General features: G+C 36.4%; 2 protein-coding genes across 2 annotated transcripts; both read left to right on the top strand.

Moving 5' to 3' along the window:
- Positions 1 to 1,606: 1,606 nt before the first annotated feature.
- katnbl1 (katanin p80 subunit B-like 1) lies at positions 1,607 to 10,994 on the top strand. The gene is made up of 10 exons (XM_020936090.2): positions 1,607 to 1,762; positions 4,034 to 4,158; positions 4,802 to 4,839; positions 4,931 to 5,210; positions 6,484 to 6,599; positions 6,691 to 6,741; positions 7,223 to 7,312; positions 8,621 to 8,725; positions 8,804 to 8,897; positions 10,181 to 10,994. Exons 2-10 carry the CDS (start codon positions 4,045 to 4,047, stop codon positions 10,211 to 10,213), a joined length of 921 nt encoding a protein of 306 aa, XP_020791749.1. The 5' UTR covers positions 1,607 to 1,762; positions 4,034 to 4,044; the 3' UTR covers positions 10,214 to 10,994.
- Positions 10,995 to 13,253: 2,259 nt separating this feature from the next.
- emc7b (ER membrane protein complex subunit 7b) lies at positions 13,254 to 18,825 on the top strand. The gene is made up of 5 exons (XM_020936074.2): positions 13,254 to 13,613; positions 15,025 to 15,144; positions 15,531 to 15,669; positions 16,455 to 16,535; positions 18,311 to 18,825. Exons 1-5 carry the CDS (start codon positions 13,381 to 13,383, stop codon positions 18,458 to 18,460), a joined length of 723 nt encoding a protein of 240 aa, XP_020791733.1. The 5' UTR covers positions 13,254 to 13,380; the 3' UTR covers positions 18,461 to 18,825.
- The last annotated feature ends 4,977 nt before the right edge of the window (positions 18,826 to 23,802 follow it).

The raw sequence follows: 23,802 nt of genomic DNA, 5'->3' as shown, positions 1-23,802 counted from the left end.
GAAAACCATCAATTCTAAAAAAAGAACCTCATCATGACAGGCCATAGTTCTTTAGTTTTTATTATTTGATTTACTATAAGCTATTTACCATAAACTATATAAACTATAAAGTACATTCATACCATACTCCATACAACTGTACAACAATCATATTATTGTTGAACTGTCTTCCTTTGACCTCTTTTAGAAAGCTGTGATTTTTATTACTTATCTATTTTATATTCTAGTCTTATCTGCCTATTTTTATTTTTACTTGTACATTTACATTTATCACATTATGTCTTAATTGGCACCAGTCTCTTGTATCTTTTATGCTACTTATTTTAAATTTATTTTACCGTTTATATTTCTTTCTCTTTGTTATTATATTATTGTGATGTTTGAGCTACTGTGTCCAAATAATTTCTTGTGGATCAATTAAGTTTGTCTAAGTCTACATCTAAGTCTAAAACTAAACTATATAAACTATAAAAACTATAAAAACGGTATAAACTATATAAACTAAACGATTACTTTAAATTATTTACTATATTTATTATTTATTATAACCAGTGTTGGGGAGTAACGGACATGTACCGGAGTTACGTAATCAAATATAGTAGTATAGTAGTAGTATAGTACAAATTATGAGTAACTGTATTCAGTTACAGTTACTGTTTCAGTGAGTGGTAATTGGATTACAGTTACTTTGTTGAAATAAATGGATTACACAGCGGTATTTTCCTGTTTTCACATTTTGGGCTATATCCTTTTTTTTTTTTTTTTTTTCTCGGTAATTCCACTCATTGTCAGAAACCCAAACAGAACACATGCAATAAGAACTGTGTAAACTTGTTGTTAATGTTGGTGGTGTCAGTCACACAATGGACAAGGTCATTACTAATCGTCGTTGTTAATAATCTGATTCTGCATCATTTTGAGTAAAAAACATCAAATATTACAGATTTTTACTTGTACTTGTACTTTGTACTGAAACTGATTTTTTTTTAACTAAACAATATGACAGCTAACAGTAGGGTGGACATTATTTAAAGGAGCAGTGACCTCATATAAAAATCATTTCTCTATCAATAAAATGTTTAATACTGTTAAGGAAAGACTGGGCTTTTTAATTGTCTTTTAGCAGACAAAACATCTCATGTTAAGATTTCCTAGTCTTTGCTTCTCTACAGCAAACAAAAGTCTGTTCATGGAGACTTGGGTTCAACCAATTTGAAGAGAACAAACATGAATTTTCAGGATGTGGTTGCTACATTCATGCAGTTTTAAAAAGCATGACAATATCAAGTAATTCAAAGTATTCAGATTACTGTACATTACTCACTTTAAGTAATTTAATGGATTCCGTTACAAACTACATTTTGGGGTATGTAATCTGTGATCTGTAGGAGAAATACATTTTAAAAGTAACCTTCCCAACACTGAATATAACTTAAGTTCTAAAGTTTTTATGTGGCAGTCCATTCATTTTCTGCATTTGCCACTGCTGTCCACATGATGGCGCCGTTTCACATCTGAAATAGTGACTTTATCCCCGTTGTTTGTCCATCACGTGTCCTCCAGGTGTCGCTCTTTCCTCGTGTCTTCGCCAAATTCAATCCCACAATCCTCAAGCCCGGCGGTGTTATCATTTGAATGGTAAAAACTCCCAAACCAAACCGAGCGACACTGACAAGTTGAAGTGGACGAGTTCATCAAGTTTTTTCACCTTTTCGACGCGCCACACCTGGAGATCTGCAAGTTTCCTTTACAAGATGAATCGGTTAGTGGTCGTTTTATTTGTTTGTGTTGACTTAACAGTGTCCGGATCGTTTTTATTGTGATAAAATGTTCAGAGGTGCAACATGCTAAGAGGCTAGCTCGAGTTAGCTCCCAGCTAGCGGCCCACAAGCGACTTTCCCTGTTGTTTTTCACGCTTGAGCTAACATGCTAACAGTCACAGCTAATTACTGTGAGATACCTTCAGCTCTCGGACTCGACGCTATCGCATGACTAATTTGTTAAATGCAAAACAGTCGATGCGTTATCCCAGTGTGTTTTCAGTACATTTTGTGTGCTTTGGTGACATAGGCGGACCTGCTGCTAATGTAAATGTTTGTGTTAGAGCAGCCAACGCCTCTCGCCATAAGGTAACGCGGATTTAGAGTTTTATATGTGATTGTTACACAGTTAAAATCATCCATTTATTCACTACAACAACGTGAATGCAGTTTACAGACTCGTAGCTATTATTTAACCTGGGTTTAATAAAGCGAAACTCTGCAGGTGAATAAGAAAAAAACTTATACTTCGTGATTTTTTTTCTTACAATAATATATTTTTAAAAAATCTGTATTACATATTGTTATTCATGTAATGTTTTCTTATCAAATTTAGGTATTTTATGTGCAAGTAAAATTGACAATTTTGGTTATATTTGACTCTCAAAAATTGATAAAGCCAATTGTAAACTTCTTGCTTAATTTTATTGTCATATTAGGTACTAAAAAGTAAGTGAAAGTGATATCGTATCATCAAAAGTCTCTCAATAATATCATGGGCTGTCACAATGAAGTTTATTTGCTTAAATGCATGGTTTTATAGTACCAATAGCCAGTAAATATTGGGAACTACATATCCCATGATTAATTTCAGTGCAGACAACATGAAGAAATGTGTTTTTTACTTGAATTTTTAGGATGGTAACTAGGGATGTAACACTAACCGAAATACTGTGATATCGTATCATCAAAGTTCTCACAATAATATTGTAGGCCATCACAGTATATCTAATCACAAGTCTCTTTGTTTAAATTAAGAGTTATGGTGCAGCAATTGCTAAAAAAAAAAAACTAAAAAAGACAGAGGGAACTACATAGACCATGATCCTTTGCTTCATTTCAATGTAGACTACAAGAAGAAATAACAGTTCTAAGCACTTTTAAGTCTTTGTTCTTTGGATTAAGTTTTGCAATAAATATCGTACCATGAGCTGTATATCATGAAAAGATCGTACCAAGAGATTTGGATATTGTTCCATCCCTTATTGTGAGCCTTTCCACCATGTTGTGAGCTTTCCCACGATAAATATCGTACCGTGATGTTCATACCGTGAAGATATCAACAAAAGTCTCACAATAATATCGTGGGCTATCACAGTAAATTTCTTTAATAAATTCCTTTGCTTAAATGCATTATTTTATAGTACCCATAGCCAATAAACATTGGGAACTACATATTCCATGATTCATTTCAGTGCAGACAACATGAAGAAATATGTTTTTTACTTGAATTGTTAGGATTATGACAGTAATAATTCACACCAGAATCTTGTCAAGGTATTTTAAAAGTAAAAAGTATCCTATCTACAATAATATTAGCCTCTCCAAAGTATCACAATAAATATCGTACCGTGAGATGCATATCGTGAAAATATGCTTCTAAAAAATATACTGAAAGGATTTGGAATATCTTTATGAGGTTTTGAGTCAACAAAATCTGCTGGTCTGCTTGAATATTAAAATTTGACTTTTTTTTTTTTTTTTTTGTTAAAAAACTTTGAATTTAACCAGTCCATCTGTATGTGATCCATCTAAGTCTTAAGTACAGGACTATAAAGTTTGGTGTATGTAGATGCTTTTTTTAAGGGGTGATCTTTATGTCCCAAGAAATGAGAAAATTACCTTTGAAGTTACAATGTCTCTTAAAAATCTACAGCTTCAATATATTAAGTGACTATAGCAAATAGACCAAAAACTAAAAAACTGCCTGTAGTGTCTCCTCTTAATGGATACTTCTGAACGATTTTGGAAAATATCTAATTGTGAAAGGATTGTGTTTAAAGTTTACAAAGACATATTTTAAATGTGCTCAACAATTGTTAAAAAGACTGAACTTATGTTGCTTGCAAAATTAATATAAGAATCACATTTGAGTCAGTTCTTATCTACAGGGTTAGTTAGTGCCGAATAAGACAGGATATTTAGTTGTTTGTGGAGGAAATTGTGGGATTTCAGTCCTAATTATTAAAGATGATTGTTTTTTTTCCCCACAGTGTCTCATATTATGGCAGCTGGTAAGCATGTCTGGAAACAAAACATCATCAGGATCAACCACAACAAACCCAATGGCCTTCTGCGACCCTGCCTACAGCCCTCTGCTCACAAGAACATGAAGCAGGTGTGAACACTTGTAACACTTTTAGACTTTTCTCTTAGGGGTGGTGCCAAAAAAATTCCATGATTTTCTCTTGATTTCAATTTCTTTAAGGATTCACTGATCCAGCTTGTTCAGTATTTGTTTCCTTAAACCAGAAATAACAAGACAAATCTGATTCAAATGTGTTATGTAGCTGTTATTTATCTCAAGTAACAACAGAACAACTTGGCTTAAATAAAAGTCGAAACATTTTGAGACTTTCTGGACCATCTACAACCATCAAATATTCTTTTTACATCAATATATTTGCCCAGCCAGGATATCGGATTGATGCATCCCTTATTTCATTACAACTCATGTACACTGAATATCTAAATAATTCCTGTATAAGGTAAATAAAGTCTCAACATGTGTTCTGAGAGTTTGAGAGAGTATGGTTAGTTAATTCCATGTTTGACTCACTCAGAGCCATAAGAATGTTGACAATAGGAGGGGGGTTGGAAGAAAGTAGCTCTGTTCATAAACCGGTTTTAAATGGAAAAGTGCAAACTGTCAAAAATGAAATATTGTGTTATTTTCAGTGGTGTGTGTGTAGTTTTTTATGGTGTGAATGTGCAGTGTTGTATCCAGTAGTGCCCTCAACCCCCTATCCCTTTTGTTTTAGGTGAATAATAGACATGAAGAAGATTTAGATAAGAACGGGTGAGTCCTCATTAGTGCGTTTTGGGTTTTTTCTGTAACAATTCGAGCTGCTTGTTAAAACTCTTTTCCCCTTTTGGCCTTGTTTTGACAGATTTCATGTACACAGCCTACCCTGTCCAGGCAAAGCGAAGCAGTTGCCTCCCAGCAAGAGGAAAGGCTGTCCATTGGAGGTGGTGGGCGTCAAGCTGCACCGCAAAGCATCCCATGTAGGCTGCGGCCGTGACCCCGGCATGGCCAACAAAGAGAATGAGCTGACCTGCTCCGACGACGCGCGGACCAACTACTACAATGACAGCCGCGGGCCTCCTGTGAACACTGCAGACGGCTCCAAGATGGCCGGTGCCAGCTCCAAGTACACAGACTTAAATGAGGTGTGTGTCATCTCAGAGAAGTTACTGTAGATGCAGTATTAAAGTTATTTTCTCTTCTCAGTGCATCTTCTTTAGGTGTACTATGTAACTTTTGTGGTGTGAAGTCACCAGCTTGTCTCCATAGACATTTTATTGCCTTGTCTAGAATGTTCATGAGTGTGGCATTAAACTTACCTATGTCCATGGACACAAGTAGGAGATGATACCTGGCCAAGTTTCAGGTCAGATCTGTTGAGATGGTGCCCCAGTTGCAGTTGGAATTCATGTAGTTTTTATCAGTAAAAGTACCTGTAATTGGCCACGTTTATATGATGTTTTTTCATTCCAAATTAATTGTTCTGAATCAAATAGTTCGGAATTAAAATATTCTCCTTCGAGTTTACATAGAAATAATAATTCCAAATTGAGGTTTACATGGAAAACACATTAAATTGTCTTTACATCTGGAGGTCGGAAAGGGTTCTGATCGGACAGGGACGCGAACGTATTTACGTCGACCGGAAGAAAACACACACTTCAGCTGCTACCGATATTTTTGTCATCTCAGTTTGTCGTTACGCCACGGACACAAACATGATACACACTTTATTCTCAGTCGTTCCGATGATAATTAAGCAGCAGCTTGAGAATTTTGTCATCACGCTTTATGTCTGTCAGCTGAGGAGGAGAAGGGAAGAGTGTCTGAGAAGGGAGGAAGAAGACAAACTGAGTCAGCGGCTGCTTAACCTCAGCCCACTCCCGCATCCCGCTCGCAAATCTAAAGAGCAATGCATAAAAGTCCGAAGCCAGGACTGGTGGAGCCGGATCGTCCGGATCGCGTCAGAAGGGCGAACCAATGAGCATGTGCTGAACAACCGGATTTATTTTTAAGAAAAATAAACGTTTACATGATCAAGGAATAAATTAATTCATCTTTAAAATCTGAGTAAACCACCCACTTACTTCGGAATTAAGTTTAATTCCGAATAATAATTTTCATTAGGAATTAAGTGTTTATGTGGTCTTTTTTTTTTAAAGCAAGAATTAATTTTTATTCAGAATTAAATTATTTTTAGTCAGAATTAAAGCTCTCATGTAAACGTGGCAATTGATAGATTTGTTTAATACCTTTGTAGAACATTTCAGGCAAAGCAATATTATCTCCATGGACAACATTCTACCAAGAAATTTACATAAAACATCTTTATCAGGTTTATCAGTTCAGTTAGCTTTCACATTCACTGGCTGTATACGATACGTGTTCAAATATTGACAAATGTTTTCCCTCCTGCAGCTGTCAAAGGACCATGAAGCAATGAGTCAAGTCTTATTTGGAAGAAGTCTTCGGCTCAAAGTAGCACTTAGCCTTTGGCGAAGAAACGCCACTGAGTTGGTGGCCTATCTAATCAGGTACAAACATATGCACGATCCAGTGATATTAGTGAGTAGGTTAAGATGGTTTCACTGATAATAATGTGTGTCATGTAATGTTGTTTTACAGAATCCAGGACACGGGAGTGCTGCTCGACTGCTTACCTGTCTTAACAAATAAGTGAGTAAAGTGACACCTCAGTCTAGGGCTGAACAAATTGGGAAAAATATGTAATTGCAACTTTTCTGGCAAGTCTTGTGATTTATGTTCTAGTTATACGATTTATGTTCAAAGTTCACATTTTAAACTGACAAAAATATTGGAATAGGAACTGACAAACTAATACGAAAGAAAAGAATCCCATTTCAGAACATGTTTGTACAGATCTAAACTACAGGGTAACAGTTCTTATGCAAAATAAGGAGATTTTGCTTGTGGAGGAAATTATGGTACTTATAAAATTGCAGCCCTTTTGATTTTCCATTTGAGTCCTTTCAAACTGTCAGTAAATTACAAGTTTGACCTGAACCTGATCAGACCTGCATGAGCGTAAGATTTCTGATTAAGCGTACATCGTATAATCATTCTCCCTGCTTCCTCATACTCTGTTAGCCATAATTGTCTCATAGTTGTTGTTTTTTTTTTGTGTGTGTGTTGCCAGCCTTCAAACTGAAGCACCGTGTTTCTCACTGGGCTGCTGTGTTGACCTCATGCCCCAAGTGAAACTGATTCTCTCCAGTAAATATGAAGAGTAAGTGTCACATGTACATGGCAGCAAAAGCCAAGGGACATTTTTCTTTGTCCACACTGCGATGATAATCTCATCTAGAACAGTAAATCGAACGTATAAAGATGTGCTTGCAGAACATAGTATAAAAATAGTTATACTTTGCCGTGATCTCATGCTGGGGGTGTTTAACGTGTATCTCTATGGTGGAATGTTCAAGAGTTACATGGAGACACAATGTACACTTTGGCAAACACTGTCAAAACCGTTTTATGATTCTAAACTCAAAAACAATACAGGATGGATTTAAACAACCCAGTGATCAGTGCAAACATTCATGGTCCTGTTTAAGTGTTTTTAAATGCAAAAAGTGAGAGCAACTATCTGAAAAACTGTTTGCTTATGCTGAATCGCTTGTGACTGTATCAGCTCCAACTAAGGCTACGTTCAGACTGCAGGGCTTAATACTCAGTTCAGACTTTTTTGCAAGTTCCTTCACATTTCCAATTAAATGCGACTTGTATGTGATCTTCCAGTGTGAACTTTAAATGCTCAAAAGTGTCCCACATGCGCATTGGAGGACACGACGACGTCACACACAGCGAGTATGCTCAGTGTTTACGGAAGTCGCCTAAACATGGACGCGAGCATTGAGCACCTGGCAGTTTTAAAGTTACTGTTGTACCGGAGCCAGAACATGTACAGCTTATTTATTTTAAGGAGGAGAAGGAGAAGGACAAGGTTTTGGCCATGGCGTTTTGTGGGGCAGTGGCAGCAACGTCCATAGAAAGGAACATGAGTGCGGAGTTCCAGCCAAGAGCGGTGGAATTGAGATATGCTTCACTGTTTCACTGACACGGAGTTCATACACAGTATGACAAGAAGAACGTTTGTGTACATTTGTGAGCATCGACGTTGGGCTGTATTGGCTCGCAACAGGTACTTGTTACCATGTTGTTATGACGTGTAGGTCGGATGAATGTGACCTGGACATTCTAACTGAAGTTGCATGTCAAAAGATCGGATATGTATCGTTTTAGGAGCACATATCCAAGTGGCCTGGGTCGCATTTGAAAAAATCTGATCTGTGTCATTCAGACTGTCATTAAAAGATTAGATACAGGTCACATAAGGGTGAAAAAATTGGATTTGGATCGCTTTAGGCTGCAGTCTGAATGTAGCCTAAGTCACCTTTTTCTGGTCAGATTGTGTTAAAATAAAGATCAGATTAAAGTCTAACAAAACTTCTGACAGAGCAGTGCCTACAGTTAGCGTCACTCACCAAGGGGAGTATCAGTATGCTTGTTTATAATCACGTTTGTTCTCTTCTAGGCACATATCAGTGGGTTTGCTTTGGGTCCAGGCCATTATCAGGAAATGGTGGCCTGAACTCTCCAAGACGGATAAAAGACTGCAGGACAGTTGTACAGAAGACAGGTGAGGAAACAAGTCTGTCCAAGAAGTGACATAGAACTGTTCAAGTGACACAATCATGAATCGTTTTGTGTCTTGTAGGAATATTGAAGTCATGAAGCAGCGGCTAAAAGACTTATGGAAGGAGGGGTCCAAACTGTGTGTGGTCCCAGGGTCTACAGGAGATCTGGCCAAGGTTAAGACGACATCTTTTTTGTGCTGTTTTTTTAAGAAACTGGAAAGAAGTCATAGTTGTTTTCATGGTTGGAGAGGCAGTGGTGTAGTGGGTTACTGTATTTCCCACAGGTTTATACTATGGGGCCATATCACTTTATTTAATATAGTTTTTGGAGAACAGATGTCACTTATTGCCTCTACTGATAAAAAACAGACTAAACATTGTTACTTACTACAGACTACTATAATAACTATTTTTTGTTCAGCTTGTTCTATGGGGGCAAAAATTAAGTTATGGGTGGTCACCAGAGTATTAATGGACAGCACAGAAGTAAAAAAAAAAAAACATACCTGGAATTGAGTTTTGTGTTCCACCTTTTGTGATGTATTTAAGTTGTAGTCTTTAGGTTAACAGCTACTTTTTAACCTTTTGTTCAGTAGAGATTAGCCATTCCAGGGCTGAAATCATCCAAATGATTGTAGTTAACAGGTTCCCCACAGTCATGGAAATCCTGGAAAAGTCATGTAATTTTAGTGTCTCTTTCACACAACTACAGCATTCTGTTAAGTTATCATTAGGCTATTGTGATTATTTCCGAACGTATGTGCCTTTTGTTTAAAAGAGACTACAATAAATGCACTGACAGTATTTTGAATGTTAAAAAACTATAATACTAAACCATAAGGTGAGTGGAAAGGGTTAACGTTTCATATTTAGCCCTAAAACTTTGATCAATTCTACACATGTAGGTGCTGTAAAGTCATGGAAAATTCACTTTAGGTCATAAAAAAGTAATGGAAAAGTTTAGAAATTGTGTCAGTGAAAAAGAGTGGGAACCCTGAGTTAAGGTGTATTGCGTTTAAAAACACCGGGAAGCACTTTCTGTATCAACACATGAGTTACGTGCGTTAAACATATGAGTGGAACAAAAAACTCCACTCCAGATCTGTTTGTGGTTAAACAATATTACAACATAAATCAGAAAGTGTAATACGGGCCCTTTAAGGATTCCAATAGAAACAGAAGGATTTGTGATTTCTCTATGGCAATGTCATAAGAAGGGTTTTTGGATGTGTTTTTAGTCCCAGGCAATTTCAAGTTTGTCAGGCAACTGCTTATTTACATATAAATAGCTACTTCTTTACTTGCTTTACCAGCTGTTTGGTTAATTATTTTACAACGCAAATGAGTACTTTCAAGTTCATGGTACTGTTAGCAGTCTATATTTGGACTTTGTAATTAGCCACTTTGAGTCTTTCACTTGTCACTGCTTCCTCTCTAAGCCCCATTTTATCTTGCAGGCTATCGGGGCTTATCTCACCCAGCTGCCCTGACAGGCTTGGGGCACTTCTGAGGATGTGACCACTACTGCCAGATCACGGCTGTGTTTGGGGCCGATAACACACCAGACGAGTGGACTGGATCATTTCGACTCAACTCTAAACCTGACTATTCCGACCACTCCCTTCCGTCAGGGGGAGTTGGAGACACTGACACAGGGGCCTCGAGCGCCCTCCTGCTTTGAAACCAAGCAAAAAAGTCAACCTGCTTCACATTGAAGTGGACCGTCTAGTGAAGGAGACTGGGTGTATCGCTCTATGAAGTGCCATTATTCAATCGCACCACTCTCGCCATGGAAAGGCCAACGCACGTGTGGTGGGACTAGTGCTCAAATGTTTTGCAATCTGGAACTTGAAACAGTCTTAAGTTATTAGAGCTTTTCTTCTTTTTATTTGCCTGTGCATATGACAATTGACTGTATGTATGAGATGTAAAAACAAGTGATTCTTTTAATCTTTTAATAAATTGAAAATTCCATATAAAAGAAAATATTTGTGTAATAATTAGGTATTGTCAAATTTAGAGACCAATTTCCTAAAAGTTATAATATGACACATTTTTAGCAGACCAGAGATGAGTAGAGAAGACTCTAGTAAGAATAACGTTACGTCAAAGGAATATTATGTGGAAAACAATAGTCCAAGAAATTAGGAAGAGTAAAAAAAAGAATTTGGGAAAATTAAGGAGGGTAAATTAAAGCGTAACTGTTGGGATGCAAGTTGTAATTTGTAGTTGATGTAATTTGAAAGATGAAACATTAAATCATGTATAAAATCTGGTATTTTCAAAGGATAGACCCACAAAAGAAAAAAAATCATAGCTTCTCATGGTGCAAGAAACAAACGATAAAATCATTTCATATTGTCAACATAAAACTTTTGTCACTTGTAGACAGCGGGAAGAGTAACCAAAACTTAAACTCAATAACTAAGAGTACTGCTTCTGCAATTAAAAATACTCCTCAAGCCGAAGTAAAACTATTGGGCTAGAACAGTACAATTTATTTTAAAAGTTACGCAGTAAATGTAACCAAGTATTGCCTACTGCTTTAGTAGATCGAACTGAACTATGCAAAAGATTACAATACATGCAAGCTTTAGTTGATGTTGAATAGGCAGCCAGACCACTACTACATCAAAGTAACATTTTCCCCCTGAGTTACAAAGCATTTCACCATCATTATACTGACCATATTCTGTACTTTCACTTTCCATCTCCACACTATGAATCCACAGCCATGCACCTGTAACTAAAAAGAGGTTTGAACAAATGGGGGTAAACCAAAGATCTACAATGCACTAGTTTTCCCCATTGTTGTCATGGGAGGGATGGTTTTTGAGTCCCTTTCAGCGTGCAACGTAAACAATAGAGTGGACCATAGCATGACAGATAGCTGCCATGTATTCAAGTTCTACACTAGACAATCAGGTTCAGGGCTGCTATCTATAGACTCACACAATATTTGTCTAGCCATTGCAAGTCAAGCATAGTTACCCTCAACATAAATACACCAAATAGAATAGTGGGCTTGATTAATGCAATGTTTGCAGTGTTCCACATTACTCATGTCTCTCTTGCTTTTATCTAATTACAAGTGTTTTTATTCCTGGAAAAATACATTGACATTGTGCATTGTTACTGTGAGCTATAGTCAGTCAGCTCTCCATAGATCTGACCTGTAACTTGGCATTAGGGGTGTGCAAAAATATTGAAATATCGTATATACAGTATTGATATTGCGGTGTGCTGTATCGATATATCATCAAGAGTACATTTAGGTATATTTTACAAAATTATTTTGTGTAAGAGATACAGTTGTGTTGACATTTTCACTGTTTTGAGTAAAATGGGTGATTTTCATATTATCTATGGACAAACTCAGTGAACATGGTAAATGGTAAATGGTCACATTTTTCTATAGCGTTAGGTGGGACCAAGTCATTTTGCAAGTCTCAAGCAAGTCTCAAGTCTTTGACCTCAAGTCCGAGTCAAGTTCCAAGTCGAGTCTTGAGTCACTGGCCTATAAGTCCAAGTCAAGTTCAAGTTGTCTGCTTTCAGCTTCAAGTCATTTAAAGTCTTTAAACTACAGTACCAAATATAAAAGAAAGTCATGGTAGATTTCTATAAGAGTTATAGAAATGCTAATTTTTCTTTTTTAAATGACTTGGCAAGATCTTGGTGTGAATCATTATGGTCTTTAGACTTTAGATTTAAAAGTGCTAAATAACAGTTATTTTGTCATGTAATCTGCACTGAAATGGAAGGATCTTGTTCTATGTACTTCCCCCTGTTTTACTGCATATTACTGTATATTACTGTAGTACATTTGATGTACCACATCACAGTACTTCAGTTACATCCAAAGTAACAAACAGAAGTGGGACGGACATGTTCCAGTTTGTTCCTGTAAAATTAATCACCGTATTTATCAACTGTAAAGAGAAAAGTATTTTCTGAAAACATATATTTTTTAAGGAGAGGCATCAAGTCTTCTCAAGTGACAGGGCTCAAGTCCGAGTCCAAAGACAATGACCTTCAAGTCCAAGTCGAGTCTTAAGTCTTAGTCCATTTTACCAAGCCAAGTTTCAAATCCGAAAACTAGTGACTCAAGTCAGACTCGAGTCCAAGTCATGACTTGCAAGTTCTGTTGAATCGAAAGTGCAATGCAATGGTATCGTGGTCTATGTATCGAGGTATATATCGTATCAGCAATTTATGACACCCAGCCCTACTTGGCATAGCGGCATAATCACTTGCTTGTCTCCATGGAGATAGGTAAGATTAACAAGATTATGTGGAACATTACAGGGAGTTTATTTATTTGTCTGAATTGTCGACTCTTTTCGTGATGATAATTTTACTGTTACTAAAACTGCAATTAAAATAAGTCACTTGTGCATAAACCATGATTATAATTTGATTACACATACAATTATAATGAATAGTCACTGATTAATATCTCAGAGTAATCCACATTTATTATTATTGTCATCTTTAAAAAAAAAAAAAATGTTGTTGTTTTTTTCCTCGTGACGTCGCGCGCCGCAGACTCAGCTGATGCGCCCTGCAGTGTCTTCTTCCGCCGCGTCCCGCTCACATCCCGAATCCATGTTGTCTTAGACCTGTTCGGAGCTGTTTTATAGTTTAACAAAAAGCAAGCATGCAGTTTAGAGACAGAATACCGCTGTTATGCCTTTTAGTGCACTGTGCGTTCGTCGCGGCGTGGTGTTTTACGGACATGGATACGGGGCCTAGCGCAGGTGGAGCCGCACAACCCAACGGGGATCGCTTCAAGATCGAGGGAAGAGCCATCGTCCCCGGGATTAAACCTCAAGATTGGGTGTCCTCCGCTCGGGTTTTGGTGGAAGGAGAAGAATATGTCGGATTTATGAGGTAATTTTCTGCCCAGAGCTAATTGTGACGCCCTTTTAGCCGCGTTAGCTCGGTTAGCATTAGCTCGTAGCCACTTACAATCCGCTAGCTCCTGCAGAGAACAGCTGCTCTAAAGTCTAAACAGATGGTAGATTAACACTGCCCACACGAATTAACAGTTTAACAAGATAATTAATCAGTAGTGTTGTGCTTAAACTGCGAATTTGGGGTAAAGTTTGTTCCTGAGCTACGGTGGCCCGGTGAGGTCATGTTTTGTGATCGTGTTGTTTCCATACCTGTGTCCTCCAGAGATGACACTGGTTATTGTTGCTATTCCCTCAAGGTCAAATACTCCCAAAGATACACTTAATTCTTATAATAAACACTGTGTTACATTTACATGGCATAAAATAATCTAATTCCAACTGTTAAAGCAAGAGAGGAGTTAAATTGCAATTATATTTTGGCCATTCATTCACTGTAAAGTCTAATTTAGCCTGGCCTCCATGTCCAGCAATGTTCAATCCAATCCACTTTGTTTATAAAATGTGCTATATAAAACAGTTTCGAAATGCTGCACAAATACATAGTAATAACACAAGTAATAACATAATGATGAAATAACCTGTCAGATTTAATCATACTAGTCTTAAAAGTATAAAACCAGTAAAATAAAATAAGAGCATAACCACGGAATAGCAATAAATAAATAAAACCAATAAAATAGATAAAAGACAGAGGACCACACATCTCACACAGTGTTAAAAGCCAGAGAGTAAAAGTGGGTTTTAACAGGAGATTTATAACACTCCACTGTGGGGGCTGTTCGGACGTGGAGGGGCAGAGTGTTCCAGAGTTTGGGGCTGGTTACAGAGAAAGTCCTGTCCTCCTGGTTTTAAGTGTCGTCTTAGGCACCACGACCTGGAGCTGGCCCTCGGACCTCAGAGCACGCACAGGGATGTAAATTTGGAGGAGGTCTTACATGTATTGTGGGGCCAGTCCATTCAAATCTTTAAAAACAAACAATAAACTCTCAGAATCAGTGCTAAAATTAACAGGAAACCAGTTCAGAGACATAAGAATTGGGGTAATGTGCTTTTGGTTCCTGTTAAAAGTCGTTCCGCAGAGTTTTGGACCAACTTTAGTTGGTAAAGTGCATTTTGTAAGATGTTGTTGAGTGTTGTTGGAGATTTGCAGACATTTAGGCACCTCACAATAGTTAATAATAATAATTGTTTATTCTATAAACAATTTACATTATATTTTTATTTTTTAATTTTGCATATCTATACATTAACACAGTACAAAATATGAACAGTGTTTCAATATTTTCTGCCCACCTCTATACGCCATGGGTTTTTCCCTTAGGAGTTATTGAAATGCTATTGCAGAGAAATTGTTGTTCACTAACAATTTTCTTCTTCTGTTCCAGAACTGACGGAAGTTTTGCAGTCAACGACATCCCTCCAGGCTCTTACGTTGTGGAAATCATCTCCCCCTCCTTCAGGTTTGAGCCAGTGCGTGTGGACATCACATCCAAGGGAAAAATGAGGTAACATTTACTTTGTTTATTTGACGTCCACGTAGGCCTGTCACAATAACAAATATTCAGTATATCACTACATAAAACCCTGTCCCAAACAACAATATTGAAACTAAACACTATACCACTGACATAATAACTCCGAAGCAGGATTATCCATTTAAAACATTTTGTAAACATATAATAGGTAATTATTTAGTTCTGTTTAGGTAATAAGTTAATTAATAAGATATAGAAGTAATTTATTTCGACCCCAGACAGCTCAGATCTTATGTTACTTCAGAAATGTTGTTCTATCTTACATATATTGAGCAATAAGTAACGATCGTGACAGGCCTACATCCATGTTTGTATAATTAAACAACTCTGAGTTACCATGTTGTATATTTCCCCAGAGCTCGTCTGGTGAACTACATCAAGACGTCTGAAGTCATCCGGCAGCCGTACCCCCTGCAGATCCGAGCGTCTGGCCCTCACAGCTACTTCATGAAGAGGGAGACCTGGGGCTGGACCGACTTCCTCATGAACCCAATGGTGACGAGCTGCATTTACAGTCTTTGTCTCTATTTAAAAGCAAACCTACTCTGTAAAATCTACTTTTTTGGATCTTATAACCATGTCATAGTTGTTTTCCCTTCTCATTTACCCTCTTTAAGTTGTATTTACCGTGATTTATGCAAAATCTTTACTCCTACTTGTATTCAAGATGTCATATCCAGTCAACTTCAGCGTCGGCATACTTACTTAATTGTCCAAATGTAGTTCCTTGATCCGTGAAAAGCGTATGGTTCAAAAGTGTCGCGTAGTCACTTTGGTGCAAATGAAATGCTGACAGCTAAGCACCTCTTTGTTGTGATGATGATTATGGCAACATCAGCTCCCATTAGGCACCGCAGTTTTCGAATGCAGTCGTTTTAGATGAATACTGCGATTTAAAATATCCAAATTACAACATAATGATCCACGGTTTCATAGATTATTACTTTAGATACCATATACTTTGTTTTTTTGTAGCTTTTTCTCTCTAGTAGAAATTTGGAAAATACAGCAATGTGTAGAACTTTGTGTATCTACAAAGTTCTACCCGTCTGACTCCTGAAATTTAAAACTCAAAAGCACAGGGCGTTTTGGAATAATAAACAAAATCTTTCTATGACTTGAGGGTGCTTTGTGCTGGGACCTTATCAAGTTCTGGCATTAAAAAGTGCATATCTAATTCCATATCAAAATATTTGGAGACTGGAGGTCATTTCTAACAAACACTGTAACTGCAAATATCCCAAAAGGCTTCTTACATTTTCTGTTTGTTGTTTTCACAGGTGATGATGATGGTTCTTCCTCTGCTGATCATTGTCCTTCTGCCCAAAGTTGTCAACACCAATGATCCAGAAATGAGAAAGGTGAGGACTTTTTATATATTTAGTTTTATTTAGCCCTATCAAGTGAATTTAAAAAGTTATATCGCACAATAAATACAGGCCACAGTGCTTCATATTTTCTGTTTACTGGTGAAGGCCAAGTACATCATATTTGTTTATGATAGATTCGGTCACAGAGCGTTAGTCAGCACATTGTTGATGCACTAACAGTTTTGCGTTTGTGATGATTTTATTACCACTTCATGTAGCAGTCGTTTGTTTGGTCATTATCACATCCTTTACAACTTCGCGGCGGCACACAATGCATCATATTTTGAGTAGGTGCACAAACCGCACACACTGCCACTATTTAGGTCACAGAATTTCCACTGTAAACAACAAAATATCCTGTGTTTGTATTGAAAAATCTGCGTACTCTTTTGTTGTCTAGACCTCTGCAAACATGTTCTGAAATGCATAGGATTCTTGTAGTAGTTTGAGTCAAGATTTATGTCTTTTCTCAAATGTTAAAGCTGCTGAACGTGTTTGAAATTTGCACTCTGAGCAAAACCTGATATTGCAATACTTCTAAGATCAATTAGATTTACAGTATTTCCAAAATTGTACAACTTAGTAATAAATAACTACTCTGAGTCACTACTACACTTACTACACTTACTATAGACATTTTAATACTGGCCTTTTAACTAAAATTTTGCCTTGGGTCTATTCAGTTCATATTATCCTCATAACTTTTTCTTTTTGGCTAATATTACTAAAACAGGGTAGCTGCAAAATTTCATGTTCCTAAATTAAGGCCTTAAAATGTCTTAAATTATGTTGTCCAAGTCTTATTTTTTCACAAGGGTCTTAAATTTCATTAGCCTAACCACAGTGACTCTTAAATTCTAGATACTGTTCCATAGTTGGTTGGTTATTATTAGAATTGGTTTTTCGCTCATAATGGATGCGATGTTGATCTAATTTTCATTTAAGTGTTCTTGAAAAGGTCTTAAAAACATCTTAAATTTGGGGTAGTCAAACCTAGGGATACCCTGTAAAAAGAACCAAATACTTACCAATATCCCTGTAGTACTTTAGTCATCTGGGCGGATAATTGGTCGCTGGTGTTTTATCTGAAGATTAGTCTATTAATCATTTTATTTAGATTGTAAGGATTTATGTGGGGCAACAACAGTTTTGGGAAGTAACTAAATACATGTATCGAGTGTACGCATTCTGAACACTAATTTTGTGTTACTGCACTGAATTTAAATATATGTAAAAATATAGATATTCAAAGTATTCAGAATATAGTACCCTGGCTGAATGCGTTACAAAATACAATTTAATGTATTGAGTATTGTGTAACAAAATACATTTTCAAAGTATTCTTCCCATCACTGTTGGTGAGTTAGCTGAAGATTTTATATTCTTTGGTATTTATATCTAAAAAGGCAGATTAAATTCATTATTCACAAATTCAGTCTGTCTTTGTATAGATACGGCAAAGGAGAAATTCAATTCGTGAACATGACAAAAGTTTAATTATTTACATAGATATATTGTTTCCTAGTACTTTTTTCCAGCATAAATATTACTTTTTTGCATGAAGTCTTATGAGTGTAATTTGGGTCAGATACACAGATACCAAATAGTTTTAAGAGCCTTTGCCATGCCCCCTTTTTAGTCGACAGGACATGCCTTTAATCCACCAAAAAGTCTTTAGATCTTTAGTCGACTACAGCTCTTATTTCCAGTGTCATAAAAGTTTATTAAACCGATATTATATTAAACCTGTTTTTGATGCTGTGCAGGAAATGGAACAGTCAATGAACATGCTGAACCCCAACCCTGAACTGCCAGACGTCTCCGAGCTCATGACCAAACTCTTCTCCGGCTCCAAGGGCTCGAGTAAAGCAGGAGGAAGCAGCAAGGGCACGCGGCCAGCTGTCAAACGGAGGTAGTAGTGCCCCCTACTGGACATGCCATGGAAGCAAGATTTTTAAGTGTCATTAAAATCCCATTTGGGGTCTACTGTACAGTTTCTTTATTAAGATATTGAGCACTCTTGACCTATGAGGTACAATTGGATTTTTTTTGTTCTGCACTGATATTCTTAACAAATGCTAATCTTAATTTACATTTCCTCCATCTTCTAACTTAATTTTTTCTGCTGCTACTTCCCAATACAGAGCATATATACATATACAAAGGGTTTTTTTGTCTTTGAAAAACTGTAAAGCGACTGTGAATGAAGATGCATTGAAATTTTAAGACTTATGAGATCTTATTTAAAAACCAGATTAATAAATTGTGATGGTATATAAAATGTGTTTCATTTTCTAAAATTCATAACCACGTATTTGAAGTAAATGTTTGTAGTTGTAGAGATCCAGAAGTAGGATTTAAGTGGACGGGGGTTATAATAACATTTACCAAGTGCAGTTAGAATATTATGCCTTTCTTTTTTTAAAAATATATACCGTATTTTCAACACTATAGGGCGCACTTAAAAGCATTTAATTTCATCAGAAAACAACTGCGCGCTTTATAATCCAGAGCGCCTTATATATGAATTTATTGGGTGTTTTAGTACGACTTTAGTAAACTACAAAGACGCACCACTTGCAGCATTATGGCTCCCGTAGTCAGGAGCACCGTGGAGTAATACATACTGTGATTCCTTTTAATATCAAAATGCACCTGTCAAGACAACAACGCCGACTTTAAACTCAAGGTGGTTATAAAGTTAAAGTGCGAGCTGCGTGGGAGCAGTGAATGAGAGAAGGTGAACACACATTCACCAAGACAGGGAGACGGCGCCGAGCGACTTACGCCACGATCTGCCAGCGGATCGTGGACGCCTGGGCTAAGGATCAGTATCAACTGTGGTCTGAGGTTTTAACCAAGACCGGAATCATCACTGAACTGCCAGGTAACAGTAACCACACTGACTCGGATAATGACGAGAGGGATGCGGACGTGCTGGACGCCATAATCGCCCAACTGTTTAACTCTGACACTGAAGATGAAGAATTTGAGGGATTTGTGGACGAGGAATGAACTGAAAAAGTGAGTGTAATGTGTTATTTTAAGTTATAACTGAACAATTGTGAGTTATTGTGAATACACTAACAATTTATCGTCTCAGACAGTATTTTTTTTACGTGTTACAATTGAACAAAGTTGAGAGTTATTGTGAACGTGTTAAATAAAGAGTGAGTGACTAACTGACTGAATGCACCTTATAGTCCGGTGCGGTTTATATGTGAAAAAAGTTTGAAAATAGACCATTCGATGACAGCACAGAAAATACAGTAATTCAAATATTAGTTAAAGAGAACTGCAATCACAACTGAACCTAAGTTGCCAGCTCCTAAACCTGCATTTAAAGTAAAGAAAAGTTTGATTTATAATTTGCTTCAAGTTCTGGGGTTTAGTTAGTGAGGATATAGACTCGAGGTGGATTTTAGCATTAGACCTGGCAACCCAAATGAGTCATGTGATGCTCATTCCTCTTCCTGATTAAATAAATTATAACATAAACAACTTGTCCATCATACCCAGTGTTCTTGTAATTAACGATTCTAATGCTGATTTATTCTTATCAGCTGAAGCTGCAGTACATTTGATTTGCGTACTTTGTATCTGGGGACAAGTTAGGTCATGTTTATGGAATTTTAAATCAAAACGTATTTATATTATTATTTATAACACATTTAATGTAATGTTAGGAAAGAATAATCTAAATTTTTGTGCAATGTTTGTGCAATACATGTAAACAAGGGTAGCCGCGGGGTCTTAAAAAGGTCTTAAATTTCATGTTCCTAAATTAAGGCCTTAAAAAAGTCTTAAATGATGTTGTCCAGTCTTATTTTTTTCACAAAGGTCTAAAATTTCATTAGCAAATTTTTTTAGTAGGGAGTAAATAATGAGTAAACAATCAGTACAGTGGAGGAAGACGTTGGTTGGATCATGGGGAAGTCCCAGATTTAATCCACAGTTAGATTGTAGATATAGTACCTATAGTTTGGTCAATATTAGAACTGGGTCTGGAGTTTTTGCCCACATAATGGGTGTGATGTTGGTCTTAATTTTCATTTAAGTGGTCTTAAAATGGTCTTAAAAAGTCTTAAATTTGGGGTAGTCAAACCTGGGGATAACTTGTAATATCAAAATTAATAGGAACATAGTAGTAGCTTGACCAAAATTATCACATTTTTAGGCCATATGACAATTGCATACTGTATGTTTTTAAATTTGAGTGGTTCTTTGTTTTAAAACGCTGAAATACTTTAGAAATCCACATGCAAATAAGTTCATTTCTAGTTTATCCTGTTCTGAACACGACACACAAAGCAGGAACAGACATGTTTATGGTTTTAAAAATAAACTTACAGTGTATTTTTGGCTTGTATCTGACAAATTTCATACAAGTAACAAATTGTACAAATAACTTTCACTAAAGGACAAACTGCACATTTTCATTCACTCTGAGCTCACCAAAGGCACAGAGTTTAAGCATCAACATAACACCACACGTCTAAGAGACAGCGCTTCATTTACAATAGCACAACGCCCCCCAGAGGAAGATATGTGTAATTTACAAATCTTTTTTTTTTATCTTATGCACATTGGATATACTGAGTAATCTCAAAGTTATGTCATGTGAAACATAAGAAGCTTATATGCACAGAAACCATTGAAAGCCCTTGAAAACAAAACTGAAACATCAGCAAAATTCAGAAACAAAAAAAAAAACATTTCGTAACATTTAAATTTATATTAAAGATTTGTCAAAGTGTCAAATCCAGGAAGGAAATATAAAGACCTACACTCTTCCCTTTTATGTACAGATTATTTAAGCAGAAACACATAATAGTTTGAACTTCAGCCTGGCTCCAGTTAGGCTCACCAGGCTAGGAATGTACGGCAATGTAAATGCTGTTCAAAAAACAAAAGGGTTTCGATCAAACTGTTCACTTCTTTTCTCTAATCAAACCTTTTTTTTTTTTACTGTATTAAAAAATTGCTGCTTAAAATTAAACCGTGAAACTGGCTCATCTTTTTTGCCCTTTTCAAACTGACAAACAAATCAGCTGTAAATTAACTATTTAAAGTGGAACTAAACACTCCGTCAGCTTTTTGTTACTATTAAAACACCATGTACACAGTTTATTATCACATACTCTTAGTCCTTTTTTGGAAATTTTTGTGCAAACTATGTACATTTGCAGCTTTCAGTTTCAGCAACGTCTAAAACTGAGTGTGCACTGCCATCCCTGCACACCACACCTGCCCTGATTTACGCCAGGTTTCTCTCTCTTTCTCTTCTTAAGTCCTCCAGGTCCTGTCCAGTTTAGCAGCTCGGTTTGAAATGTGGTTGTAGGAGAAGTTTAAGTGTTTGGTCCAACTTTAAAAACTTTTTATCAGTGCACAGTTAAAGAGGAGCATCGTCAGTTTTGTGAAATATAAAAACATCCTTTATAAATCTAACACTGTAGTTTTATGCTTCCCTGTTAGAGGCTGATGATGTGGCTGTTCTCATAATTTGTAAAAATGTTTTGAGCTTGTCTTTGGTTACAAAAAACACCTTTTGTTGAAGAGAATGGAAGTAATATTTCTATATGGAGAGAGAATTGTAGAGTGGTCATTGGAAGTGCTGCTATGCCAAATGAGACCGCCTTTTTTACAGTATAGCACAGGGGCGGGCAAACTGTGGCCCGGGAGTCATATGCGGCCCTTTAATCTTTTTAATCCGACCCACCGAACTTGAAGAACACTAATAATAATAATAATAATAATTTTCAGTGTTTTAAAAGTCATTTCAATAAATAGTAAACACCGTGGGACTTTAAAGACAGATATTTTGTTGAAATGCTTTGTAATGATTTTCAATTATTTCAACAAAATGGGATATGGTTTCTACATATCCAATTTTATTTTGTTCTTTTATGACGTGGATTACCAAAAAACTCCATCTATCTGCTTCTAGTTCGGCCCTTCCATCAAATTTAAGAACCCTCTATGGCCAACGAGTCAAAAAGTTTGCCCACTCCTGGTATAGCCTCATATATTTTTGGCAATTAACATCACACAGGGCAGTCAGTGCAGATTACACATGGATATTGGTGCCAAATTTGTCATGATAATTACTACGATTTATTTTTCAATACGTGATAGATAGAACAGTAATTTTAAGCGGTTAGTATTCATCATTGGTAAGTTTTCTTTGTAGTAGTGGAAAAATTATGGTTGTTGTTTCATACTATGATAAGATTTGAGGTGTAGAAGGTTGAATAGATACATTTTCTGACTCATTATAGATACTAACTAATAGAGATGTAACAATAACCAAAATATTGTTATATCGTATCCTCAAAAGTCTCACAATAATAGTTCCTTTGCTTTAATGCATGGTTTTACGGTAGCAACAGCTTATCAACATCGGGAACTACATATCCCATGATTCATTTCAGCGCAAACAACATGAAGAGATGTTTTTTTACTTGAATTCTTGAGATTATGACGGGATTAATTCACACCAAAATCTTGTCAAGGTATTTTAAAAGCAGAAAAGGGTCCTATCTACAATTATATCAGCCTCTTCAAAATATCGCAATAAATATCGTACTGTGAGATTTGGATATCGTTACATCCCTACTAACTAACTATTAAAGTGTTGTAATCTGTCATTTATTTATTGCAGCTTGTTTTTTTTTTACAATATCATACATTTAGGATAGTTTCAGGGGGTAATTAGTGTGTCATGGCTTGGTTTTAATATTATCATTTATCATCTAGATATAGTTCAACAAATTACTTAAAATGTTTTGATGGGCTTAATTGGTTCCATCAAACTGTTTTCATATGGCTTTTCATGGACTTTAAGGGAAAGAAATGGTTATTAATTTCCTAAAAACGCAGTTAATGCATATTTCCTTTGGTGTTTACATTTGTTTACATTAGCAACTAGAACCACCGACTTTTTAAAGCACGGAAATAAGTTTATAAGTCTATGCTACCCTCAACAAAGAAGGATTCTCAACATTAGCATTAGAGTTAACATTGAAAGAAAAATGGCAATCTCCATTTCTTTAAATAGCCTGTGCTTGAGTAGAGCCTACATTTACAACATGTCCGCCGCTTGGAGATCATTTACTGTAATCTGTTTATAAAGTCCACTCTATAAATATATTCCATCACTCTCATTCTTCCCTGACACAGCCTTATGTCCAATTAAATTACACTGCGAACCCAGTGCTTACAAAGTACGCCAATAAAACCTCATCATTCGACCAGCTCT

The sequence above is a fragment of the Boleophthalmus pectinirostris genome, unplaced genomic scaffold (genome assembly GCF_026225935.1).
Source record: "Boleophthalmus pectinirostris isolate CB_2022bp ecotype Guang Dong unplaced genomic scaffold, ASM2622593v1 HiC_scaffold_13, whole genome shotgun sequence".
Classification (NCBI taxonomy): Eukaryota; Metazoa; Chordata; class Actinopteri; order Gobiiformes; family Gobiidae; genus Boleophthalmus; species Boleophthalmus pectinirostris.
This window is presented reverse-complemented; position numbering and strand designations above follow the sequence as displayed.

Bases quoted from the DNA above. Each gene is read 5' to 3' on its own strand.
- katnbl1 (XM_020936090.2), top strand. From the start codon at position 4,045: ATGGCAGCTGGTAAGCATGTCTGGAAACAAAACATCATCAGGATCAAC. The intron at 4,159-4,801 runs GTGTGAACACTT...CTTTTGTTTTAG, and splicing joins CTCACAAGAACATGAAGCAG to GTGAATAATAGACATGAAGA. The intron at 8,726-8,803 runs GTGAGGAAACAA...TGTGTCTTGTAG, and splicing joins GACAGTTGTACAGAAGACAG to GAATATTGAAGTCATGAAGC.
- emc7b (XM_020936074.2), top strand. From the start codon at position 13,381: ATGCAGTTTAGAGACAGAATACCGCTGTTATGCCTTTTAGTGCACTGT. The intron at 13,614-15,024 runs GTAATTTTCTGC...CTTCTGTTCCAG, and splicing joins GAATATGTCGGATTTATGAG to AACTGACGGAAGTTTTGCAG. The intron at 15,145-15,530 runs GTAACATTTACT...ATATTTCCCCAG, and splicing joins ACATCCAAGGGAAAAATGAG to AGCTCGTCTGGTGAACTACA.